This window comes from Camelus ferus, chromosome 25 (assembly GCF_009834535.1).
Source record: "Camelus ferus isolate YT-003-E chromosome 25, BCGSAC_Cfer_1.0, whole genome shotgun sequence".
Classification (NCBI taxonomy): domain Eukaryota; kingdom Metazoa; phylum Chordata; class Mammalia; order Artiodactyla; family Camelidae; genus Camelus; species Camelus ferus.
Window position 1 is genome coordinate 24,551,832 of NC_045720.1, and position 25,638 is coordinate 24,577,469.

At 37.2% G+C, this 25,638-nt stretch overlaps 1 protein-coding gene across 1 annotated transcript in view; it reads left to right on the forward strand.

The window, feature by feature from the left end:
* The first annotated feature begins 23,245 nt into the window (after window positions 1-23,245).
* Window positions 23,246-25,638, forward strand: part of LOC102516301 (eukaryotic translation initiation factor 3 subunit E) — a 40,328-nt gene continuing 37,935 nt past the window's right edge. The window contains exon 1 of the mRNA XM_006189080.3: window positions 23,246-23,410. Within this exon, the coding sequence (XP_006189142.1) occupies window positions 23,321-23,410 (90 nt within the window). The 5' untranslated portion in view covers window positions 23,246-23,320. The remainder of the gene's footprint in view (window positions 23,411-25,638) is intronic.

Below are 25,638 nucleotides of genomic sequence, written 5' to 3' on the forward strand. Positions count from 1 at the left end.
ACTAAGCACTTCTTTTTAGGCATCTGTTGCAAATTAATTAGGCCTCCTCAAGCATTCCCTCTCTACTGGATCATTTTTGTCAACATGGTATAATGTCTGCCTCCTTGGAAACCATCCTTTTTGCCTTTTCCTTCAAGCTACTCTCTTTTCCTGTACTTCGCTAAAACCACCGTAAAAGCATCTATACTCACCATCTCTTTCCCCTATTCCTATTTTTAACTCTCTCTAATCAGGCTTTCATTCCTCCACTCCACTGAAAATACACTTTACAAGCTCACTAATTCTTGCTGAATCCAGTGATCTATCTCAGTCTTAGTTACACTCCTGCTTACAATCGCATAGTGAATTTTGAATATTGGAGACAATATCCTGCTGTCTCCAATTGAGTTTCCTCAGAAACAGAGCTTGAGATGGAGATGAGTGTATAGGAGGTTTACTGAGGAATGCTTTGGGGATCAACACCTGTGGAAGAGAAGAGACTGAAGCAGGACTGGGCAAAGGTAGAAGCTAAGCCTCAGTGCAGCCCACATGTAGCTGTGCAGCCAGGACAGCCCTTCAGAGCTGCCTCCCGTTGGAGCACTGGAATCAGACCTTTACACTCCTATTCTGATTGGATACTAGCTTTCCTGGAAAGGAGTGATGACCTTGGGCAAGGCAGTTTTCTTCAGCTGAGGAAATCCCTGTTGAAGGCTGACAGCTGAGGATCATCCTCCAACAGCATTCCCAGAAGCTGGGAAAATAGGTCACAATGTCTATGACAGTCCACCCCTTGTGTCCCTGAATCTTTGCATAGTTTCCAGAAGCAGATCCTCCTAAGCCTTTCTCCCTGAGGGAAATTTGAAAAAGGGACATTAGTAGGACAAACAACAGTTCTCACTGCTGTCCTGGTCACAGGGCCACAGCTAAAACTGGCTGTCTCCCTTCTCTACTCTGCATTCCACACCCCCTCAGCCTCAGCTCTCAGCTCTATTGGTCTCAAAGGTTTACCTGGTGGCATGACCCAGACCCATCCCTCTGAGGTATCTGAGCACTGTTTACCATGCCCTTCTCTTACCGGAATTACTACACTTGTCAATTTACCATCAGAATTGGGCAAGGGAGCACCAAGAGTCACCCAAGTGGATCAGCTGATATTCCCACATATTCCAACCAACCACACCTCCTCTTGAAGATCAGGGTCAATTTCTCCTGCAAAAATGCTGACTCTTATCTTGCTGACTGGTCCCTGAACACAAGGACTCGTTGTGTTCTCCCTTTGAGAACCAGGATCTCTACACCCTCAAAGCCCAGAACTCTATATAAACAGTAACACAGAAACCTTAAAATGTCAGTGAAGATCAGCTTTGGGGCTCTTAAAAATTTAGAGGCAAGGAAGAGTAAGAAAAGGCAGAAAAAAGGATGTGGCCAGTTATGTAGGAGGGAAAACAAGTGTATGATGTCTCCGAAGTGAAAAGAAGAAAGTTTTTCAAAAAATAGGTTTGATCAATCATTGTCAAATGCTGCTCTGCGAAAGGTACAATAAGATGATTTGTCTGGTCTTTCGTCTTTGTAGTCTAATGCTAATAGAGGGCATCTGATATGATAGGCAATTGATAAATTTTTTTAATGAGTGAATGGAATAGAGACAAGTTTCTCTAGGTCACAGGCAAATGTTTATGTAATATAGATTTGAAAATATAAATTTTGGAGCCAGACTGTCTTGTAATGGAGACCTAGCTCTTTACCTAATTAGAGCTTTGTGAAATAACCTTGGGCAAATTGCTTAACCACTCCAAGCCTCATTTCTCTTAGTTATAAAATGGAAATAATAATGGCACCAATTTTATAAGATTGTTATATGAATTAAAACAATCAACATAATGGGCATGATATTATTATATATCATTCTCATTTGTTGCAGCCAACCATACAGTACATGGAGTGCTAAAACTTTTCACCTGTAGAAAAGACTCATTCAGTCTTCCAAACAAATTTTCAAAGTTGATGGCAACTCCATAAAGATTGAAAAAATGACAACAGCAAACTTAGACTCACAGATTTTATTTATCTAATAATATTCAGTGTGTTCATTAGGATAGGCTATGCCAAGCTGCAGTAACAAACCAACCCTAAAATTTCAATGGGTTAACAAAGTTTATTTCTTACATATGCAATGTATGCTGTGGGTCCAATGGTTCTCCTGGGTACCTTCATTCCAACTTTTCTTCAGGGAAACAAAACCACTGTGTCTTGCATCTATGCCATCTTGAACATTTGGCGTCTTCTAGTTCATTGCAGCAAAGAAAGAGTGACGAGGGGTTGAATGTCGGCTTTTAACTACATGGATCAACTCACACACATCACTTCTAACCACAGCACATTGGCCAGAACTATTCATGTCGTTTTGAAGTGGTATCCAACTTAAAGGAATCTGCAAAATGTAGGGGAGCATAAGGCTATTTAGTGAATAGTGAATATTTCTACCATACCTGGCTGGTAGACTGGACTCAAAATGGTGATATGTATGCTTCAAATACCCACAAGCTAGATTTTCCGTATAAAATAAAGGACACCCAGTTAAAGTTATTTAATTCTAAATGAATGAATTTTTTAATATGAGTATATCGCATGCAATGTTTGGGACATAGTTATAGTAAAAAGTTAAGCACTACTTATCTGAAATTTGAAGTTTTATTTGTTAGATCTGGCAACCTTACCCAAAGGCCATATGTTTCATACAAGACTAAAACCTGCTGCTAATCTGAAGTGGAGAATTAATTCCCCACCTAAAGTTATTTAAAAATCTCTAACCAACACAAATTCATTTGTAGGTTGAACTTCGCTAGCCACTTACCTACTCACAACTTTGGCTACACTATGTTATGTTTTGGTGGGGGGGGGGGCTAAAATTGAATTTAAAAATTTGGATCTATGTAAACTCTTTCACCAACTAAGAAAGTAGCTAGCCTTCTGCAATTTAAGTTGCTTGAATCTCACCTTTCCTTATTTGTAAAATTATTAGTGGTTGACTGTAAAGTCTTGAGAGTGCCTTCTTCCTTTTAAAATCTAGTATCCTACAAATTTATTGTGTTTCTTCTGAGCAAGGTGTCAGGATATTAATGAAAACATACCACAAATAACACTTCTTAAGTGTTCTCTCTCTTTCAAAGTACACTCCTCATGAGGCTATATACTTATTTTAATGATAATGTTGCTTAAATCATTTTTGGAAAACATAGCAACATATTGAGTATCCTCTCTGGTGGCAAGTTATTTTTTCATGAAAAGGGATTTGATTTTTGGAACCAGACCAAAAGTCACTCGGAGCCAAGTCCAAGGGATGGTAAAATGAAAAATATAGAGAAATTTTAAACAAAGTATGAGATGGATTTATCAAATAAATGAAATTGATTTATTTTTGAGACTCTTAAGCCACACATTTAAAGCAGTTAAGAGAGAAGTTTAAGACTCAACTTTGAGCAGCAGTTGCATCCCTGGGATAAGTGTACTACCTCCAGCTTTGAGGGGCTCACATGCAACGGGATGTTTAAGTTCTGCCAGTTGATTACAAAAAGTCACCCACTATCAAGAAGCTAGTGATTCATTACTATTCATGATAAAGTATTGAAAATACAATTCCACATGATTTATTACCCAAATGCTCTTTTATTCTGAGACAGAGATCATTTTTGGTGAACTTTTCAACTATGTTTAAGAAAAGAAATACCCAGTCCTGATGGTTTTCGACCCTTTAACAGGACACGTACATACATATATACATATAAAGTTTTTCTTAGCTTCTTCATTAAATAATTTTAAAAGTACCAAAATTTAGACTCTGCATTATAAAGATTGTGTGACAGTGGAAGAAAATAGAAAAAAAATATTTCTTTCAAAAGGAGAGCTTGACATGTATAGTTGAAGACTTTTGCATAAAATGCAAAAGTTTGAAAACAAAACGTATAAAACAGGGATAATCAAATAAATAAAACCACAGAAGTTTGGCTGTATCTTTAGGCCTAGACCAATAAGGTATGTTTTATTGATACAACTGTGGACAGACTTAAATTATTAAGGAGTACAGCTGAAAGCCCCCATGATTCTTTTTCTTTTTTCTCCCCACCTCCAATTTTCTCCTCACTTTTCTTTCCTTTTATAATTTTTGTGGAGTACACATATTATTTTGCATGGTGTGTATATAAACACACACATAGCACACATATGTTTAAGAACATTAAAAATACAATTCAAAGTCACTCTAGAGCACAATTTGGAAATATCTATCTAAAAACATTTAAATTTTACATAGCCTGAACTAACAATTCTAATTTTAGAAATTCATCTTTAATGGGACTGCAGTGGGTTGAATGGTAGCTCCCCCAAAAGATATGAAAATATGTCTCTCTCCTAGTGCCCAGAACTGGTTAATGTTACTTTACAAGGAAAAAGAGTCTTTGCAGCTGTAATTTAGTTAAGAATTTTGTGATGATAAAATCATTCTGCATTATCTGGGTGGGCCCTAAATCCAAGGACAAGTGTCCTTTGTAAGATTAAGGCAGAAGGAGATTACAAAGACAGGTGAGAAGGAGGCTGTGTGAACACAGAGGCATATGTTGAACTGATGCAGCCACAAATCCAGCAATGCCAACAGCCACCAGATGCTGGAAAATGCAAGGAACATTATCTCCCTTAGGAGCCCAGAATCAGTGTGGCCCTGCCAGATTTGATTTTTAGTCTCTAGAACTATGAGAGAATAAACTCCACTGTTCATATCTACCAACTTTGTGGTAATTTGTTATAGTGAACTCAGGAAACTAATACAGAAAAATCATAAAATCAGTAACTATGATAAGTGTTTTATATATAACAGCAAAAAGTTAAAATAGTATAAGTTGTCTACAATAGAGGGATCATTAAAAATTATATTATAAACATATGATAGGTTATAGTCTTAAAGCAAAATAATTTTAAATAATATATTCAAAGTACATAAAATGAAATGAAAAAACACTTTGCAAAACAGCCTGTATTATTCCATGTTTATTTTTATTTTATTTTAAAATATATATTGGGTATTAATACCCAGAATATATAAAGACCTCCTTCAACTCAACAACAATAACAATAACAACAACAATAACAAAAAACCCTGATTTTAAAATGGACGAAGGACTTGACATTTCTCCAAAGATGATGTATAAATGGCCAAAAAAAAAAAAAAGATTCTCAACATCATGAATCATTAGAAAACTGGCAAATCAAAACTACAGTGAGGTATCACCTCATACCCATTAGAATGATTAAAAAAAAAAAAAAAGAAAAAGAACAAGTGTTAGCAAGGACATGGAAAATTTAGAATCTTTGTGCACTATTGGTGGGAATGTAAAATGGTTCAGTTGCCGAGGAAAATACTATGATAGTCCCTCAAGAAATTAAAAGTAGAATTACCATATGATCCAGCAATCCCACTCCTGGGTTTATCTCTAAAAGAATTAAAAGTGGAATCTCAGAAATATTTACATGTTCACGTTCATAGCAGCATTATTCACAGCAGTCAAGAGGTGAACACAAGGCATGTCATTGACAGATGAGTGGATAAACAAAATCTGGTGTATACATACAATGGAATACTGTTTAGCCTTAAAAAGGAAGGGAAGGAAGGAGTACTGGCCATATGCTATAACATGGGTGAAACTTGAGGATATTACACTAAGTGAAATAAGCTAGTCACAAAAAGACAAATACTATATGATTTTTATTCATATGAGGAAACTAAAAGAGTCAAATTCATAGAAAGAGAAAGTCGAATGGCAGTTGCCAAAGGCTGGAGAGAGGGGGAAATGGGGAGATGTTATCTAATGGTTACAGAGTTTTGGTTTTGCAAGATGAAAAGTTCTGGAGATTTGTCACACAACAATATGAATATACTGAACACTACAGAAATGTACACTTTTAGTGTACAGTTAAGATGGTTAAGATGGTTAAAAAATTAAATTGTATATTTCATATAGTTGCAGTTTATTGTATATATAAATAAATAAAGCTGTTTAAAGAGTATATTGGTAAGTAATTTTAGCAAGTGGCTAAGAATACAGACTCCAAAGTCAGACTGCCTGGCTTCAAATCCCAGCTCTGCTACCTATTAGTGGTGTGATCTTGGGAAAGTCATTTAATAACTCTGTTCCTCAGCTTGCTCTATAAAATAATAGTTTATAATAGTACCACCTTATAATTTTTTTAATTAAATGAGCTAATACTCATAAGCAACATAGGGTACATTGTTTTTGCTAAATAAATGCAGTGACCTATCAATCTCACACCTAATGTATCTCTGTATACAAATATTTACAGAGAGTATTTCTAACTGGTTGTTCTACCAGAGATTTCAATCATTTTCTTCTTAGCTTATCTGAATTTTTAAATCTTTTTATTACATATATGTATGGTTTTTATAGTAAAAGCAATAAAAGGTTTTTTTGTGAATACAAAAGTCAGATGGTCCATCTAGTTTAGAAGTTTGTCTCGCTGGGTAATACTAAGGGAATAATTTCTGAGCAAACATGGGTTGTTTATTATATTTCAAAAACCCTTCTAATATTTTTAGCACTATTATTGAAAAAAAGAGAAAGATACTATTATAAGTGCATGAGAATAAGTCTACAATAACAGCCTATAACTGTTGTTAAGAAAATTACAGTCTATAATCCCCTAAAATTTTTATAGTTATATCATTAACTATTAGAGCAATTTTCTAACTGTTTGTAGGCTAGGAGACAATAACACAAATTAAATGCAAGACTGCATAAGTATTTCATACGGATGCCTCACTGACCCATTATGTTTGCGACACTGGGAAAAACCATGGTAGATTTGGTGTTGATCCTGCTTTTCCCCTGGACAGAGTCAGTTCTGGCCTGCTCTATCTCTCATTACTGTGATGACGGCCCTATCCAGATGCTAAATACTCAAGAGACACTGCAATACAGTGTTAAAGACTCTGAACACTTCATCCCCAAAGAATCTAGCATTCCAAGAGAAAACAGGCCTCCTTCTGACACTACTAAAATTGTGAAGGTGTGTGATAAATCAGGCATCCAACTGAGACGTCACAAAATCTTAAAGGTGCTCTGCCTCTTACAATGAGTCTCTGCTCCTCTCCTTGCAACACAGAAACAGTCATATATTTTAAATAATGATAATAAAGCTTGCAAATGCACATTAGTAGAAACAATTATAAAATATGTTCAAATATAAAGTGTTACAATAACCTATTGTGCTGTTAAGAAGACTGTTCTAGATGGGAATCAGAGAACAGAGATATAGCTAACAACTAAAACATGTGAAATGCCTTAAGCTATTTGAGGTGATTTATTTTGAAAGGATGAGTAAGAATATTTTGTCATTAGACCTCTGGTTTCTTTCATTTTCTTTCTTTACTTCTTTCTTTTCCTCCCTCTCTCTCTTCCTTCCTCCCCTTTTCCCTTCCTTCTTGCAGAAGTTTTCATCTGTTCAGTCAGAAAATGAAAACTACAGGGGTTTAAATGTACCATTTACTTGAAACATCAAGTTTCTTTTTTTCTTTTTTTTTAATTGAAGTACAGTCAATTGCAATGTGTCAGTTTTTGGTGTACAGCACAATGTTCCAATCATGCATATACATACATATATTAATTTTCATTTTTTAATTAAAGGTTATTATAATATATTGAATATAGTTCCCTGTGCTATACAGAAGAAACTTTTAAAACATCTATTTTTATATATAGTGGCTAACATTTGTAAATCTCAAACTCCCAAATTTATCCCTTCCCACCCCCTTTCCCCGGTAACCATAAGATTATTTACTATGTCTTATGTCTGTGGGTCTGCTTCTGTTTTGTAAATGAGTTCATAGTGTCCTTTTTGTTTTTTTTTTTTAGGATTCTACCTTTGAGTGATATCATATGGTATTTTTCTTTTTCTTTCTGGCTTACTTCACTTAGAATGACAATCTCTAGGTCCATCCATGTTGCTGCAAATGGCATTATTTTATTCTTTTTATGGCTGAGTAATATTTGATTGTATAAATATACCACAGCTTCTTTATCTAGTCATCTGTTGATGGACATTTAGGTTGCTTCCATGTCTTGGCTATTGTATACAGTGCTGCTATGAACATTGAGGTGTGTGTGTCTTTTCATATTAGAGATCCCTCTGGATGAATACCCAGAAGTGGGATAGCTGGATCATATGGTAGGTCTACTTTTAGGTTTTTGAAGCATCTCCATACTGTTTTCCATAATGGCTGCACCAAACTACATTCCCACCAGTGGTGTAGGAGGGTTTTTTCTTTACACTCTCTCCAGCATTTATCATTCATGGACCTTTTGCATGATGGCCATTTTGACTGGTGTGAGGTGATACCTCATTTTAGTTTTGATTTACATTTTTCTGATAATTAGTGGTATTGAGCATTTTTTCATGTGCCTATTGGTCATTTGTATGTCTTCATTGGAGAATTGCTTGTTTAGGTCTTTTGTACATTTTTTGATTGGGTTGTATGTTTTTTGTTATTAAGTTGTATGAGCTGTTTACTAGAAATTAAGCCTTTGTCAGTTGCATCATTTGCAAATATTTTCTCCCATTCTATACGTTGTTGTTTTGTTTTGCTTATGGCTTCTTTTGCTGTGCAAAAGCTTATAAATTTAATTAGGTCCCATTTGCTTATTTTTGCTCTTATTTCTGTTGCCTGAGTAGACCGCACTAGGAGAATATTGCTAAAACTTATGTCAGGGAATATTTTGCCTAGAAACATCAACTTTCTAAAACAAATACAAAAATTTTTAAATCTAAAATAATGACTTTTATCTATAGCAAAGAAAACAAAATGATGGCTTGTTTTTCAAACAGATTTGCCTATAAACTAGGATTATTTTTCCATTAAAAAAGTAAAACCATTTTAACCAAAAGTATGTAAAAGATTGTTTCTAAAATGACCAGTGCTTCTGTTTTCTAATAAAAATGCAAAATAATCTCCCTCAGAACAATGGAAATATATAAATTATGACTACTAGTGTTAACTAAAATTTACTAAATATTAGATTTACTTATTTTGCTAAAGCAATATGTAATTCCTAGTATTTTTTGTTTCTTTTTGCTTTTTACTGCAATGAAACACGAAGTATAAAATTTAAGTGTACACCTTGATGAATTTTTACAAGTTATAGCCATAGATCAAAATAGAGAATGCTTAAAAGATCATGTTTCCTTCACTTTTAGATGTATAAGTCTCTCTTTGAGGATGTAGTTTAAAATGTGGATTCCTAGCAAACATTTTTGTACACAGTTTAAAACTTCATTTAAAAATATTTAAGATGTTGTTAAAGAAAGAAATTGATATGGAACCTATAAACATTTTTAAGGCTTTTATATATATGTGATTCAGTTATCTATTGCTGTATAACAACATCTCCACAATTTAGTAGCTTTAAATAGCAACTATTTATTATTTTAATACATCGTACTGGCTGGGTTCACTCATGCAGCTGCATTCAGCTGAAAGCTTGACTGAGGCTGGAATGTCTAAGATGGCATCACTCATGTGTCTAGGACCTTAGCTTGGGTTGCTGGAATAGCTGGGGGCTGGTTTAACCTCTTTCTACATAGTCTCTTATCATTCAGTAGTCTAGCCTAAGCTTATTTATATCACAGCTGGATCCCATGAGAATAAAAGTAGAAACTTCCAGGCTTCTTAAGACCTAAACCTAGAAGCTATAGCAAGTCATAGCACCAATCTCCAGATTTAGGGGGAAGAGAGGTAGACTTCACTTCTTAATGGAAGAGCTACAAAATCACATTGCAGAGGGGCATATGGGGTTGGAGGTATTGCTGTGGCCTTTGGAAACAAGACCACATGTTGCCATATTACCATTTTATAAAGCATTGATTTATTATAAAAAGTATATACAAAATATACTTTCATCAGATTGGCATGAGTTAAAAAGTGTCAGCAAGGATGTGTAACAACAGTAACTCTCATATACTTCTGGTGTGGCTGTAGTCTTGATGCTCACTTTACAAAACAACTTGGCATTAATTGTCAAAGGTCATAGGTATATACCCTGATGAAATGGGTACACAGGTAGACCAGGGTATGTGTACAATAAGGTTCATAGCAGCAACATTCATAGTTCATTCCAGCTCTAGATGGAAAATAACCCTAAAGTTCATTGGCTCTAGAATAGATTTTAAGAAAATGTGGAATATTACAGAGTAATGAAGATGAACAAACTATACACTCAGCAGTATAGATGAATCCTTCAACCATAATGTTGAATATAAAATACAAATCATAAAACAATTCATAATATTTGATTTCACTTATGTAAAGTTCAAAAACAAGCAAAAGTAAACTATGTTGTTTAGGGATGCATACATAATTAATCGAACTATAAAGGAGAGCAGAGAAATGTTTACTATATTAAACCCAAAGGATGAGTTTGACCTGGTAAGGGGGAAAGAGGATGGAGAGGAGCATCCAGGCAGAGGAGAAAGAATACCTGGGTGATAGGAATGAGCTGGCTGAATTTGAGGAATTTACAGGAAGCCAGTGAGCAAAAGGAAGAACAGGAACTTAGAAGCCAATTTAAGTATTTTCAGACTTCATGCTAAAAGCAATGCAAAGCCACTGATTGGTTTCAAGCAATATGATCAGGTTTTCATTTTCAAAGAGTAATTTTGTCTGTCATAAATAAAACAGATTAGGGAAAGTCAAAAGTGGATACAGGACTATGACTAGGAATCTATTTTAAACAGCTTCAGAAGAGAGATAATTGGGCTTCAAGTGGTACAGTGAAAGTGGATAAGTAAAGGATGGATCTGAGTTGGACTTGGAAGGTGGAATCAATAGGACTTTATGATGAGGTAGTTTGGAAAACAGAATTAGTTAGCATAATTCCTATTTTCTGGAATGATCAACAAGGTGCTATTGACCAAGAAAGGAAACTCTAGTGGGGAACTGGATCTTGACTTTGGATTCCTGGGCGACACACAAGTGCAGATGTTACCAAAGCAGTTGAATAAATGATCTGGAGCTCAGAAGAAATACTGAGCTAGAGAGAGAAGTCTGATATTTTTTCTTTTGATATACCATGGCAGTAAATGATAAATAGCATAGCTGAAGTATTAAGGGTAGATAAAATGACTCAGGACAGATAGAAGCAAGAAACAGTGAAAATGTTAATATTATCTATGTGCAAGGCACTACAGATGATGCAAGGTCACAAGTAAGTAAGATATGGTCCCTCATTTACTTTGAAGTGGAGGAAACAGAGACTTAGACTATATAGATTTACCAGGTAAATAACAAAAACTAAAGATGCTGTGAGATCCCAAAGGAGGGCAGGTGGGTCTGGAAAGCTGAATAATAGTCACAGAGGGAGAAAGGTGAAAAAGTCATTCGAAGCAGAAGCAATAAGATGTACAAAAGCGATGAGGCTTGAAACAATGTGGTATATGTGTGTGATCACAAGCTATCCAGTCGTATTAATGCACAGGGTTTGTTGAAGGTTATGCAACAAGAGGTCAGACAAAATAGAAAAGCCCCAGTTATGGAGGATACTGCATGCCCTTCCAAGGAGTTTAGTATTTATTGGGCAGGAAAGAGAAGTGGATATTCATATGCTAGGGAGATTACTCAAACCAAGTATGGAGGGTGAGGGCAAAGCTGAACACAGCTGCTACATTGATGGGGAGTGATGATAGGAGTAAGGGGGGGGGCAACACATTTGATAAATATTTAGGATTCCTCTTTAATTCAAAGAGCCTGTGTGAGGTCTTAGCTACTTAGTCCCAGGTTCCTCCCAGCTTTACATGCAGTTGACAGTATTTGGGAGAGATGGCGGAAGCCCAGGTTTTAAATCTCTGAATTTCTACAAAACAAAAAGGAAAAGCAACAACCACCACTACCTAAACAGCCTGGTGAAGCCAAAACGCCTGGGCAACGTTTACCACAAAACTAGGAGACTCCAGAGTACAAGCGAGTGGGTCCAAACCCCCAGCAGTCACAGATTCTCAGGGTCTGTGCGGGAGGAAGGAAGCCAGCGGGCTACAGCTGCCAAGTAGTAGTACTCAGGTGTAGGCAGGAGCAGGCAGGTGCGCTCGGCCGCCGCGAGCGCGCGGCTCCGGGCTCAGCAGCCCGCACGGCCCCGCGCACCTGGGAGCCACCGCCTTGTCCGCTCCCGCTGCGGCGGTGCTGGGCCTGCAGGACTGCAGAGGTCGGAGCAGCAGAGCCACCCTGTGACTCGTCGGTGCTGCGATCTGAGACGCGGTCCCACATTGAGCAAGAAGAAGCTGCTAAGCGTAGAATAAATCACAGCAGCACCTGAACAACTGCGACAAAGTAAAGAAAACGTCCGGGAGCAGGAAGTGGGGCCAGGAAATTCCAGAGAACAGGCCGCCAAGGTTTTGACCATTAGACAAAAACAACAGAAGAGGGAGCATGCTGGAGTCAGAAAAACTTTTCTCCACTAACCTCACTGAAAGTTCAGGAAAAACAAAGACAACAACAAACCCCACAAATCCCCCTGATTTCCCACAGAAATGAGCAGGAGGAGAGTATCCAGGGAAAATCCCATACAAAATTATTGTAAGAAAAAAGAAGGAGCAAATTAACATTCTTACAGACAAGGAAAGCTAACCAGGAAGATGTGCCCACCCAACAGCTCAAAACTGTAACCTGCCATTTCAAAGAAACCTAAAAGACATCAAGAAAATGATTCAAGATGTGAAAGAACAGCATAAATCAAAACTAGAAAAGCTCAGTGTTGAGGTGAAAGAACTCAGAGAAGAATTCGATTAATTAGTTAATTTAAAAATTAGGTTAATGAGTGCCTTAAAAGAAATAGAAAAAGGAAAGCTTTTAATTTTAAAAAAGAAATTATTTAAAAAATCTGAACGAGACGAAACAAGAGACAAAAGCAGTGAATCTAGTACACAGATCTTTTGCAGCAGCTGCAGATTGGGAGCTCTGCTTTCTACTTGGTCACTTAGGAAAATAAAAAAGAGGAGACTTCCCTTTCAGAGATCATATACCAGGACTTAAGGCATCTTTCATGTTCTTTCCTTTCTCAATAGTTCTACTTGCCCTATGCCCACAGTATCCTGGTATGTAAGGAAGATTTTCCTACCATGTAAAAAATTTTCAAGATACAAACATATTCATTTTGCCTAAGTCAAACATATTTATTCATTCAAAACTTCATTCAGCAAATAGTTATTAAGCAATAAACAGTTATTGGGCAGTAATGAACAAGACCCAGATTAGGTTCCTGCCTTCATGGAACTACCTTGAGCTGAGAAGGATGTAAACCAGTAAAACAAATAAACAAGATCATTATAGGTTGTGATAAGTACTGGGAGGGAAATTAGCAAGGTGATGTAATGTTGGAGGAAGCTATTCTCAAATATCCTAAATATTGCCTATTCTAAATAGGGAAGACTTCTCAAACCACATCCATAGTCTCAAATCATCTGGTCAGTTGGATAATATTAAAACATTATCCCATGAATCCCAGTTGTTATTCCCCTTTGGGCTACCTACAGGCTTTCTTTCCTGTTACTTCATTTCCTCCAAAAGGTACGTGGATATAGACATAAATATGTCTCAATCCTGACCTTGAGAACTCATAGTGTAGTAGAAGGGACAGATACATAAACAGAAAAGTAAATAAATACAAGACAAAAGTAAATACCACAAGCATGAGCAAGTTTACTATTCTTTCCTGTTGACTCTTCTGCCCTGGGGCTCTGGAGTCCTTGGAAAACGCCTTTGCCCTGTTTGGGTTTCAGGCTGAAAATTCTGCCTGGCTCCCTACATGATCTTAAATTTTACTTTTAAGTGTTTGGCTATATTAGAAGTAACTTGCATGCACTACTAGTGTAATTCCCTCACAGCCAGTAGCTCTTAGTGTTTGCTTGAGATACATAACTTAAAGTAATGTGGAAATTTTGTTTAAAAATTACTTTCTTAAGGGGTCTGTATTTTTCATGTCAAATTTTTCAAATAAATGCTAAATAAGATTTCTAGCCAGATAATTGAAGCTGGCTGTTATAACACAAGAGAATGTGTTCAAATGATAACTGTCATGATTAGAAGCCTGTACTGCATTTCAGTATCACCGTATTTTTGTCATTAACTACATTAGTCTGGTAATCAGGCAGTGAAGGTTTATTTAGACTGCAGGAATTTGTAAAGACAGATAACATAGGAACAGAATATTCTGTAAAAGACACACAGAATTAGAAATGTTTGAACAGATACATAGGTATTTTAATTATGTTCTGATGTGGCTAGTGGTTTATATTAGCTTGTCAACTCTTAGATTCATCACAACTCAGATTCCTCTGAGACACTTCCACCTACTGGGAATTGCTACCTTCCCCCAAAGAATGAGGTAGCCATATTCCAGGTCCTATCATTGGGGACAGATGAGAAAGAGCAGTGATGGTTCTCTTTGCCCGATATCCTTCACTTCACATATTACAAGGTCTTCGAATAAGGTAGATTTAGCTGTCAATCCTAGCTTTATATGAGGTGGTAAGTGAAGAAAGAAGGGGATTTAAATCCTCTGAAAGCACCCCGCTGTGTGATTCTTTAATGAGGATGACAGCAAGATTGAGGCTTCTGGAAATTCTCACACAGGCATTAGGTGGAATCAGCACCTAAGGAGTTCCAATAAGGTCCCCCTGAGCAAGGGAATAAGGTTAGGAAAAAGTCAGCTCCTGAAGAGAACACACTCCAAGAAGCAATGATTTTGGGGGGAGGGGGAGCTTAGAAAACACCTAGATGTAAGCTGTCTGTGCTTTCAATCTAATTAAACCACTACATTAATACCTCATGCACACCTCTATCATAACCTTACCACACTGAAATATAATTGTTGGTTTACGTATCTTTCCCTTTTGCCTAGTCATGAGTTCCTTTATGTAGGAACAGCATTTTAGTAATGTTCTTACCCTCAGAATCTAGCACTGTATCTGGCTAGAAAAGGAATAGAATAAATGTGTGTTGAACAAATGAGCTGGAAATATAACTAAAGAAGGCAGACATATTAAAATGCAATAGGCATCTGCATGTGGTATATAAAAAGGATAATTGGATTAAATATAATGTTATTTAGTGTTATTTAGAAATATCTAAGAAAGCTAATGAATTAGAAGACAAGAGCATTCTAAAAACATGTCCACCACAGTAGTGACAGGTATTCATTAGACTATTCCAAACTACAGATGAAATTCTTTCAAAAACATGTAGGTCTGAATATACAGGTTCAATGCACCTTTATTCATTTCTATAGCATTTGCTAAGAACTTGTTATATGCCAGGTGCTAAGATAGGATAGGTGTTCATAGTCCTTACACTCATGATGTTTACAGCCTAATGAGAGGAAACAAACATGTAAAAAAGAAGTGGGCTAAAGTGTTACAGGCTTTTAGATAAAGGTTTGTTGCCAGTATTGAGGGGCAGGAGGGATTACTTCAGATATGCTCTGCTAATAGAAAGCACATAACAGGGAAGATAATGCTTAATCTGAGTCTTAAAAAGAGAAGAGGTGGTCAACAGAGCAGAAGGGCATTTTAGTCTGAAGGAGCTGCTGAGAGCAAATGAAGAAACCATAAACTTATGATTCCATATAGATTTTAGAAATGTTTTTTCTACTGTAAAAAATGGCATTGGAATCCTGATTGCACTGAACCTATAGATGGCTTTTGGTAGTATTCACATTTTAACAATATTAATTCTTTCAGTCCATGAACATAGAATGCTTTTCCATTTATTTGTATCTTCTTTGATTTCTCTTATCAATGTCTTATAGTTTTCAGAGTAGAGATCTTCACCTCTTAGTTAATTTCATTCCTAAGTATTTTGTTTTTGATGCTATTGTAAATAGGATCACTTTATTTCTTTTTCAGAAATTTCATTGTTAGTGTATAGAAACACTACTGATTTTTGTGTGTTAATTTTGTATCCTGCAGATTTATTGAATTCATTGATTAAATCTAACAGTTGGTTGAATCCCTAGGATTTTTTATATATGCAAGCACTGTCGTCTGTAAATAGAGATAATTTTACTTCTTCCTTTCCAATTCTGATACCTTTTATTTCTTTTTCTTGCCTGATTGCTCTAGCTAGAACTTCCAGTACTATGTTGAATAGGAGTGGTGAGAGTAGGCACCCTTGTCTTGTTCCTATCTAAGAGGAACAAGCTTTCAACCATTCACCACTGAGTATGATGTTAGCTGTGGGCTTGTCATATGTGACCTTTATTATGTTGAGGTATGTTCCTTCCATGCCTAATTTGTTAAGTGTTTATCATGAATGGATGTTGAATTTTGCCAAATGCTTCTTCTGCATATATTAAGATGATCATATGATTCTTTTCTTTAATTCTATTAATGTCACGTGTCATGTTGATTGTGTTGCATATGTTGAAACATCCTTGAATCCCAGGGATAAATCCCACTTGATCATGGTGAATGATCCTTTTAATGTGTGGCTGAATCTGGTTTGCTAATATTTTATTGAGAATTTTTGCATCTACATTCATCAGGGATATTAGTCTATAGTTTTCATTTCTAGTGGTGTCCTTTTCAATTTTGGTATCAGGATACTGCTGGCCTCATAAAATGAGTTTGGGAGTGTTCCTCTTTTCATTTTTTGGAAGAGTTTGAGAAGGCTTGATGTTAATTCTTTTTTTAATGTTTGGTAAAATTTACCATTGAAGCCATCTGGTCCTGGGCTTTTCTTCATTGGGAGATTTTTGATCACTGTTTTAATCTTCTTACTAGTAACTTGTCTATTCAGATTTTCTATTTCTTCCTGATTTAGTCTTAGTAAGCTGTACATTTCTAAGAATTGTTCCATTTCTTCTAGGTTGTCCAGTTTGTTGACATACAGTTATCCATAGTAGCCTCTTATGATCCTTTGTATTTCTGTGGTGTCAGTTGTAATGTCTCTTTTTTCAATTATAATTTTGTTGATACGTGTTCTCTCTTTTTCCCTTGGTTGGTGTAGTTAAGGGTCTGTCAATTTTGTTTATCTTTTCAAAGAACCAAGTATTAGTTTGGTTAACCTTTTGTATTGTTTTGTTGTTGTTGTTGTTGTTGTTGTTGTTCTCTATTTCCTTTATTTCTGCTTTAATCTTTATTATTTCCTTTCTTCTGCTAATATTGGGCTCTGTTTTTCTTTTTCTAGTTCCTTAAGGTATAGACTTAGGTTGTTTTGGGGGGGATCTTTCTTGCTTCTTAATATACAGAAACAATAAACTTGGTGGCTTATTTGAGCGGAGCTTAGCACAGAAAGGGTGTAGGGCTCTGGAGAGATAAGTTTTTACATTATACTATATGAAATAGGAAGTGCATTAGTTTTCTAGGGCTACCATAATAAAGTACCACAGATTGTGTGGCTTAAACAACAGAAATTTATTGTCTCACAGTTCTGGAGGATAGAAGTCCAAGATCAATGTGTTGGCAGAGATGTTTCTTCTAAGGCCTCTCTCCTTGGCTTATAGATGGCCATCGTTCCTCTGTGTCTCCACATGGTCTTTCCTCTGAACATGTTTGTGTCTTAATCTCTCCTTTTTATTAAGACAGACATATTGGATTAGGGCTCACTCTAATGACCTAATTATAACTTAATTACTTATTTAAAATCTATATCCAAATACAGTTACATTCTAAGGTGCTGGAGGCTAGGACTTCAACATATGAATTTCAGGAGGAGGGCACAACTCAGTTAATAACAAGGTTAGATGTAAATTTAGATCACCTGGACAGGAGGATGGAGGACAGGCTAGATGGATGCAAGACTAAGGATAGGGAGACTCTTTGGAAGACTATTGCATGTCTGTGTAAGGGATGATCAGAGCCTGAACTAGAAAGACAGAGGAAGGTGTGTTGAAGGGAGATGCTAAAGAGTTATCAGGAAAAGGAGCCTGCAGGATAGAATTCAAACTCCTTAGTATAGTCTACAGAGCCCTTGACAATTCAGCCCTGACCCCTCAGTGCAGACTCATGTCCTGCCACTCAGCATCACACATGCTACCCTCTTGGCACAAAGACCTTCTCAAAGCCTTCGATCACACTATGCTTTCTCTCAAGGCCAAGCATGTGTGCCTGCTCTCCCCTCTGCCTGAAACATTCTTTCCCCTTTTCTTAGCCAGCTGCACATCTATTCAGGTAGAGGTAGCCAAACGTTACCTTCCCCATAAAATTCCAACTTCCTTTGGCAGCAGATCACTTTCTCCTCTGGACACTCTGCATAGACTCTTTCACATTGCGCTATGTTTACATTTTACATGCTTGTCACCCCCACTAAACCATAAACTCCTTTTGGGCTGGGATTCGTTTCGTTTGTTTCCCCAGAGCCTGCCGGTGATCAGCAAATGGAGAGTGTTCCGTCAATATCTGATAAATGTATGAGAATCAAAGTCTTCACCTGGTACCACCTAGATCCTACCAGGTGAGGCCTTGCCTGTCCTTCGTCTGTAATATCTCTTTTTAACTAAAACACTAGGAAGAGACTAAAGCATGAAAGTCAGATTTTCCATATTTGAGGCTAAATCTCTCTTATAAAAAACAACAAGATATTTTCACAAACCAGCAAGGAAAATTCCAGGGGAAAAGCCAGGCAAATCAGAGTTTCCAATCTGTCACCACTTTAATCCATCTTGTAAATCACTTCCAGTTTAATTTTAGAGGACAAAACACCACTGTCTCCATGTCTTTTTCTATTTAAGAACTTAATGAGTGGCTCCTATTGCCTATCTGATCAAATCCAAGTTTCCCAGTCTGGTTTTGAAGATCTTCCACAGCCTGGCTGCATTTCACCTATCCAACCCACTGTCCACACAACTGTTAGAATTACCTTCCTGAAACACAGATAGGATTAGTCACTCTCACACTCAAACACACTTTAAGGCTCTTCATGACCTTGATAAATTTCAAATTCCTCATATAAGCTTTCTACTATTTGGCCCTACTCTTGTCTTTTCTGGCATACCCTCTCCTATAGTCTTCAGTCTTCAGTTAACTTCCCAAGTTGTCTTTCTCAAGTATTTCTTACATTCTTCTGTTTTTGTGTCTCTATAGTGTTCAGATTGTTCCTGAACCACCTGTAATGCTTTCTCCCATAGCTGTTGTAAAAGTCAGCAGTCCCAATACCAAATCCAATCCCCCAAGCTTTCTCCATTACCTTTAACCCCATGGAGAATCAACCTCTCTGTTTGGAGACAGTGTGATTGGGACCCCAGGCTCTTCTCATATTCCCTGCAGCTTGCTGTAATACTCTATCCTTCCCTTATAGTTATTTACATAACTATTGTATCATGTCTATCAGCATACTCACATCTTTTAAAACACCCTCCCTAGACTGAACATCTGTCATTCCATTTCACTGCTTCCCTTTCTAGTAAAATTCCTCAAAAGATCTGTTTGTATATGTTGTTTCCCTTTTCTCCTCCCATCTTTTGAGCTCACATCAAACAGACTTTCATCCACCGCTCACTGAAATTGCTCTTACCAAAGTCAACAATAACCTGAATTTTTCCAAAGCAAAAGAGCAATATTCAGTTGTCACCTTGAACTAGCTGTACCATTTCACATAACTCATTGCTCCTGTACCAATCTCCTTCTTCAGTGCCTGGAACACCACTTTCTCTTATTCCTTCTCTTCTTTCCTCCACATCCTGGCCAGTCTTTCTCCAACTTCTTTACTTGATATGAATTGTCCCAACCTCTACAAGTTGAAGTGCCTAAGATTTAGCCCTCCTTATCTCTTTTCCAAACATACTCATACTTTGATCTCATCCAGTCCCATGGTTCTAAATTTCATCAAGAGGTTGACAAGATCTAGTTTTCTATTTCAAGCTGTTACCTTTTTCCTAAGTTTTAGATTTATATGCCTAATCAGTATTTCATCTTAGATGTCTAATAGGCATCCCAAACATAATACATCCAAAACTTAACTCTTGATTTCCCTCCTCTAAAACATGCATCTATCACTCTCTCCTTCATCTTAGTAAATGGCCTCTCAGTTCTTCTAGACTTTGGAGTCATCTTTGACCCTTCTCCTTTTCATCTAATCCATTAGCAAATTTTGCTAGCTCTGCATTCAAAATATATTCAAAATTTCACTAATTCACTGAATTTCAAGTCTCCTTGCTATTCCTCACCAATCACACTTTTGCTTCAGTGCCTTTAAACTTAGTGTTCATTCATCTGGAATTTTTCTTCGCGAGGCAGCCACAGGTACCCTCACTTCCTTCAGATCTCTTTTCAAATTCTACTTTATCAGAGAGGCCTTCCCTGACCACTTTCTAGAAATTAGCAACCTTTTCCCATCATTGTCTAACTTCTACCTTATGTCTTGTTCTTCATAGCACTTATCACCACCAGACAAATTATATATTTGTTAATATGTTTTTATCTGTCTCCTCCCACTTGAATATAAGCTGCTTTAGAAAAGCCAGTTTGTTTTCTTTACTGCTGTATTCTCAGGACCTAGAATAGTGCTCAACACATCGTAAGTATTCAATTTATATTGAATGAATGAATGAATGAATAATTGCTGCTTATTAGAGTGAAAGCTCCTGTGGCCAGAGACTAGCATTTACTGATTATATATTCCCGTTAACACCCAGCTTAGTACTTTGCATATGGCAAAAGTGTTAATCAGATTGAATTACATCTTATTTTCTTCTGCTTCTCAAAGATGTTCTCTGTTCCCTTTTGGCTCATTTCCATGCTTCCACCTGCTTCCTTCCTTCTTCTGCTGCAGCTCAGTTCTGCTGTAATCCTCAGTACCTGCTATTTCCCTCTTTAATTCCTCTTTTCCTGTTGATATTCTATTACAACTTTAGTCTCTGGGCTTCCAGGAAACTTTACAACTATCATTTCTCAACTTTTAGAGGCTACAAAGACTATCCCCTACAATATCGCAGCCTATACTATAATTACTTCTCTGCTTCATAGAATTCAGCCTTGCTTTCCCAATAATACTGTAAAGACGCTATGGCAGAGATCATATTATACTCCCAAATCCTTGAAAATAGCTAGTATAAAGTTACATGCATGGTAAGTAATTAACAACTATATCAACCGATCCAGAATAGCATCTCTATTTCCATACTAGACATCATTGCTTGGATAGTTAATAGGGATCTTATTCTGTCTGAAACAGAATTCCGGATTTTAGCACTCATCATATTCCTTTGCCACCTCCCTCTCACTTTTACTAGTCACCAGTAGGTATCCCGTTTCTTAAGGCCAAGGTTAGGAATCATTTTTTTAATTAAACTTTTATTCTGAGATAGTAGATTCACATGAAGTTGTAAGAAACAATATAGAAGATTCCATGTACCCTTTACTCAGTTTCCTCCACTGGTAACATCTTGCAAAATTATAGTATACTCTTGCAGTTCCTTAAATAATTAAACATAGAGTTATTATATAACCCAGCAACTCCATCTCTGAATATATACCCGAAAGAACTGAAAACATATGTGTACATGAATGTTTACAGCAGCATTATTCATAGTAGCCAAAAAAAAAAAAAAAGTAGAAATAACCCAAATGTCCATCAGTGGATGGATGGATAAACAAGATGTGGTATATCCATTTAAAGGAATATTATTCAGCCATAAAATGAATGAAGTACTGATACATGCTACAACTTGGATGAACCTTGAAAATATTATCCATAGTGAAAGAAGTCAGACACAAAAGGCTATATTATTCCATTCATATGAAGTCCTGAATAGGAAAATCTACCAGACAGATTAGTAGTTTCTTAGGGCTGTGGTAGAATGAGTAAGAGAAGAAGATGTAAAAGATGAGGTAAGAGAGGAAATGGGTCCTGATGATCTAGGACTTTTTAGGCTATTTTAAGACTTATACCTTTTACTCTGAGTGACAGAACAAGGCTTGAGCATAACTTGACTTTTAAAAGTCACTCTGCTGCTGTATGGAGAGTAAACCACAGGATGAAAAGAGGGGAAGCAAGATGATTAGTAAATAGGCTATTCCAAAAATCAAAGCAAGAGATGATGACGGTTTGGAGTAAGGGTTAACTTTGTGGGTGGTGTGAACTGATTGGATATGGATATGCTTTAAAGGTAGAACCAGAGGATTTGTTGGTGGAGTCAATGTAGTGTATAAGAGAAAGAAAAAAGTCAAGGATAACTCAAAGGTTTTGGGTCTGAGCAACTGGACAGATGGAGTTGGCATTCACTGAGGTGGAGAAGAGTGTAAAAGGAGCAGGTTTTGATGAACTACATGGGGAATTTGGTTTTGGACATACTAATGTTGAGATGGATACAGGTGGGGTCTGTCGTTAACTAATAGTCTGTGTTTGGGCTACAATTTGGGAGTTGTCATATGTGTAGATTACACTTAAAGCCATTAGGTTGGGAGATATCACCTAGGGCAGTGGCCTGGATAGTGAAGAGGTCCAAGACCCCAAGGCACTCCAAACTGAAAAGACCTGAAAGATGATAAGGAACTAACAAAGAATTCTTAAGAGTACTTAGAATAAAACACACATTCTTTACCTTAATCATGACCTGGCCCTTCTCAAAGTCTTTAACCTCACTCTACAGTCACAGGATACTCAGTTTTTGAAACGCACTAAATCGTTTCCTGTCTCAGGGCCTTTGTCTTTGCAGTGCATTCCACCAGGCATGGTTTTATCTAGGCTCTAACTTTGGTCACTTCCTTCTCTTATTACAATCCTAGGCTAAACTGTTACCCGGAGTTTTCTGTAAACACCCTAGTTAAAAGCCCCCAACCTGGCACCGCCCACAACACTAAGTTATGGCTTCTACTATAATCTGGAATTATTTCATGTGTTTTCTGCCTAGAAAACTATCCTACCTTAATTTAACAAACGCTTACAAAAAGATTACTATATGCCAAATAAAAGCTCAGCTATTTCTCCTACCTAAGTTTCTAGAGAGCAGCGGCTTCATTATTTTGTCGTCTGCTGCATCTCCAATGCAAGCGACAGTCTCAGCAATCAATTCTGAGTTTTCAGTATTTGTTAACGGAACGGATTACAGGACACCGGCAAACTTGAAAACATTAGGAATTTTGCCCGCCGCCCTACCCACTCTGAAGGTTGCCCGAAAGAAGGGAGGGCGGGAGAACTCTTGCGCATGCGCCATTGTTCTCTGAGCGCTCGAGGCTGAGCCCCGCCCCTTTTCTTTGGCTGGTTTAACCACCGTACATGCGCAGTACGGGGTCTGTCTGTTTGTCGGCTCTATCAATAAAGTTTTAGCGAGCGCACACTTTCCTTTTCCTTGGCAAGATGGCGGAGTACGACTTGACTACTCGCATCGCGCACTTTTTGGATCGGCATTTAGTCTTTCCGTTGCTTGAGTTTCTCTCCGTAAAGGAGGTGAGGGGATCTTTGAGCGCGGGGAAGGCCTGGGAGCTCGTGAGTTGCGGGGCAAGGCCGAAAGGCGGTGGCGGTAGCCTTAGGCCTGACACACGTGTGAGGCGGCCCGGAGTTTGGTCCCGAGTTCGGCAGTAACGACCTGCTGGTGATTTAGCGTCGTCCCTGTTGATTAGTACCGTGGGATTCGGCTGCGAGTAGGGCTGAGGTGACAGTATGATACTCAGGGAAGGAGGGTGGCCTCTGCTTCACTTCTTGAGGTGCCAGTGCCGTAGGGACTTCCGCGTCTTTCCTCTCGGAAGCTGACGATTGGCTGGCTTCGCTGTGGTAATACTTGAGCGAGCTTAACTTCTGGCCGGCTTTTAAAAGCAAATTGGACTGTTAGAGATTTTTATTTTTCTTTCGGACACTGTAGGATAATGGCCTTGGCTTTGTGTTTTTGCTTGCCGAATAACTCCCAGGAATGATTTTCTTAAATATCTAGCACCTTAGTTTCCGTGAAGTTGTGAGTTCTTTTGCATTGGGTTTAACTGGTGTTTCGGTAAATAGCCACTTCCTAGAGGTGTAGCATAGTTTGTCGGATGGGGAGGGGAACCCGAAAAATAACAATCCCACAATTTTTAACTTAAAAGTTGTTTTTCAGTATACAGATGTATAGACTTCGAGTGATCTGAATTTGTCGTTAAACGTTCATTTAGCTACTCAAGGTATCTTGAAAAAGTTTGTACGTTGAAATATGTCTCAGTTCTAAAAGTTTTGAAATATTAGGCTTAGTTATATCGTAGTTTATTGGAAAATTGATGCATTTTAATAATTATAAGAAAGTAATATTACTGTGACGAGGGAATTAGAATATTGGCCAGAAAAATAAATGAATTCTGTTTCTGGAAGAAGATTAAAACCTAAGTCTACTTAGGGTACTCTAGATTTTGTGTGTCTCAACAGCAATAAAACAAAAAAGCCCTACAAAGAAACATTAAATTGTTCTGATGACTTTTCAACTCTTCCTGGTACTTATGGTTCATTGGACATATATAATCCTCAAATTCATATCAACCTTTTCTAAACACTTACAGACAACTCTAAAGTTGTTGATATTAGGAAACAGCAAAGTTTATTTTAAAGAAATGTTCATGAATGTCTTGCCATATAAAGTTTTGTCTTGAAAGGATATATTTTTCCCTTGAGTTTTCTTTATAGTATGTACTTACATCTTTATTGTCGCGCTTGGGAAAAACAGCCCTCTGCCTTCTGTTTCCTTTTTTGGATAATGGAGGGTAATTAAGGAAAGATCAATGAATAGAAAAAGACCCTCTTGAAATCCTTTACTAGCTGCTTGAAAAAGTGCTTCTAGACCAGCCAAACTTTGTATTTTTGTAATGTGTTCTTTACACTTTTTGTTTTTCAAGGCAGACAGATGAAAGGGAGGCATATGTAAGTGTAAATTAGTTTTTCATAGGGCAAGACCAAAACTATAAACAGCAGCTGACAATCAGTGGAAATTACTGCTCAATACCTGCTTCCTCGGAGAGAAAGTTGGTTAAGATGGCTGTAATATACCAAGGGGAAGACAGATGGCTGCAGTATTTATCAGTTACTAAGTATAGGACTACCATGGAATTGTGAGAAATCCAAGATAAAATCCAGACATCTAATCACTGAAAATCTTACTATCCTTTGGAGGAGATAAAGACAAAGTAATAAATATCAAAGAAGTACTGGCAGAGTGCTAGAAAAATTGAAGAGATACTAATCAGTGGGCAAAAAGGACTTTGAGGAGGAGAGGCTTTAAATTGAGCTTTGAAGACTAGATGTTAAGGATAGTTGGGGTCATGATACATGAGGGTATCAATTGCATGTATGTGTAGTATGTTGGAGAATATAAACTCCATGAGAGCAGGAGCTTTTTTTTTTTTTCCCCTGCTGTGTTCTCAGCAAATAAATAGGGTCTAGCATAAAGGCTTTTCATTATTATGTAATAAATAAGTGAGTGAATACATTATTTTTGTCTTACTGTTCTCATGTGAAGTAGGCGGCCAGATAATGTTTAGGAGCCTGGGCGCTGTATTGGGACCTGGATTAGAGTCCTGGCTCTCACTTAATACCTTTGTGCACTTGAGAACTGTTTCTTTCCCTTCTTAACTGAACCTTTTCTCATGGGTAAAATGTTGCTACTACCACCAGCCTCATGGGATTGTTAGAAAAACTGCATGAAATAATGCATATAAAGT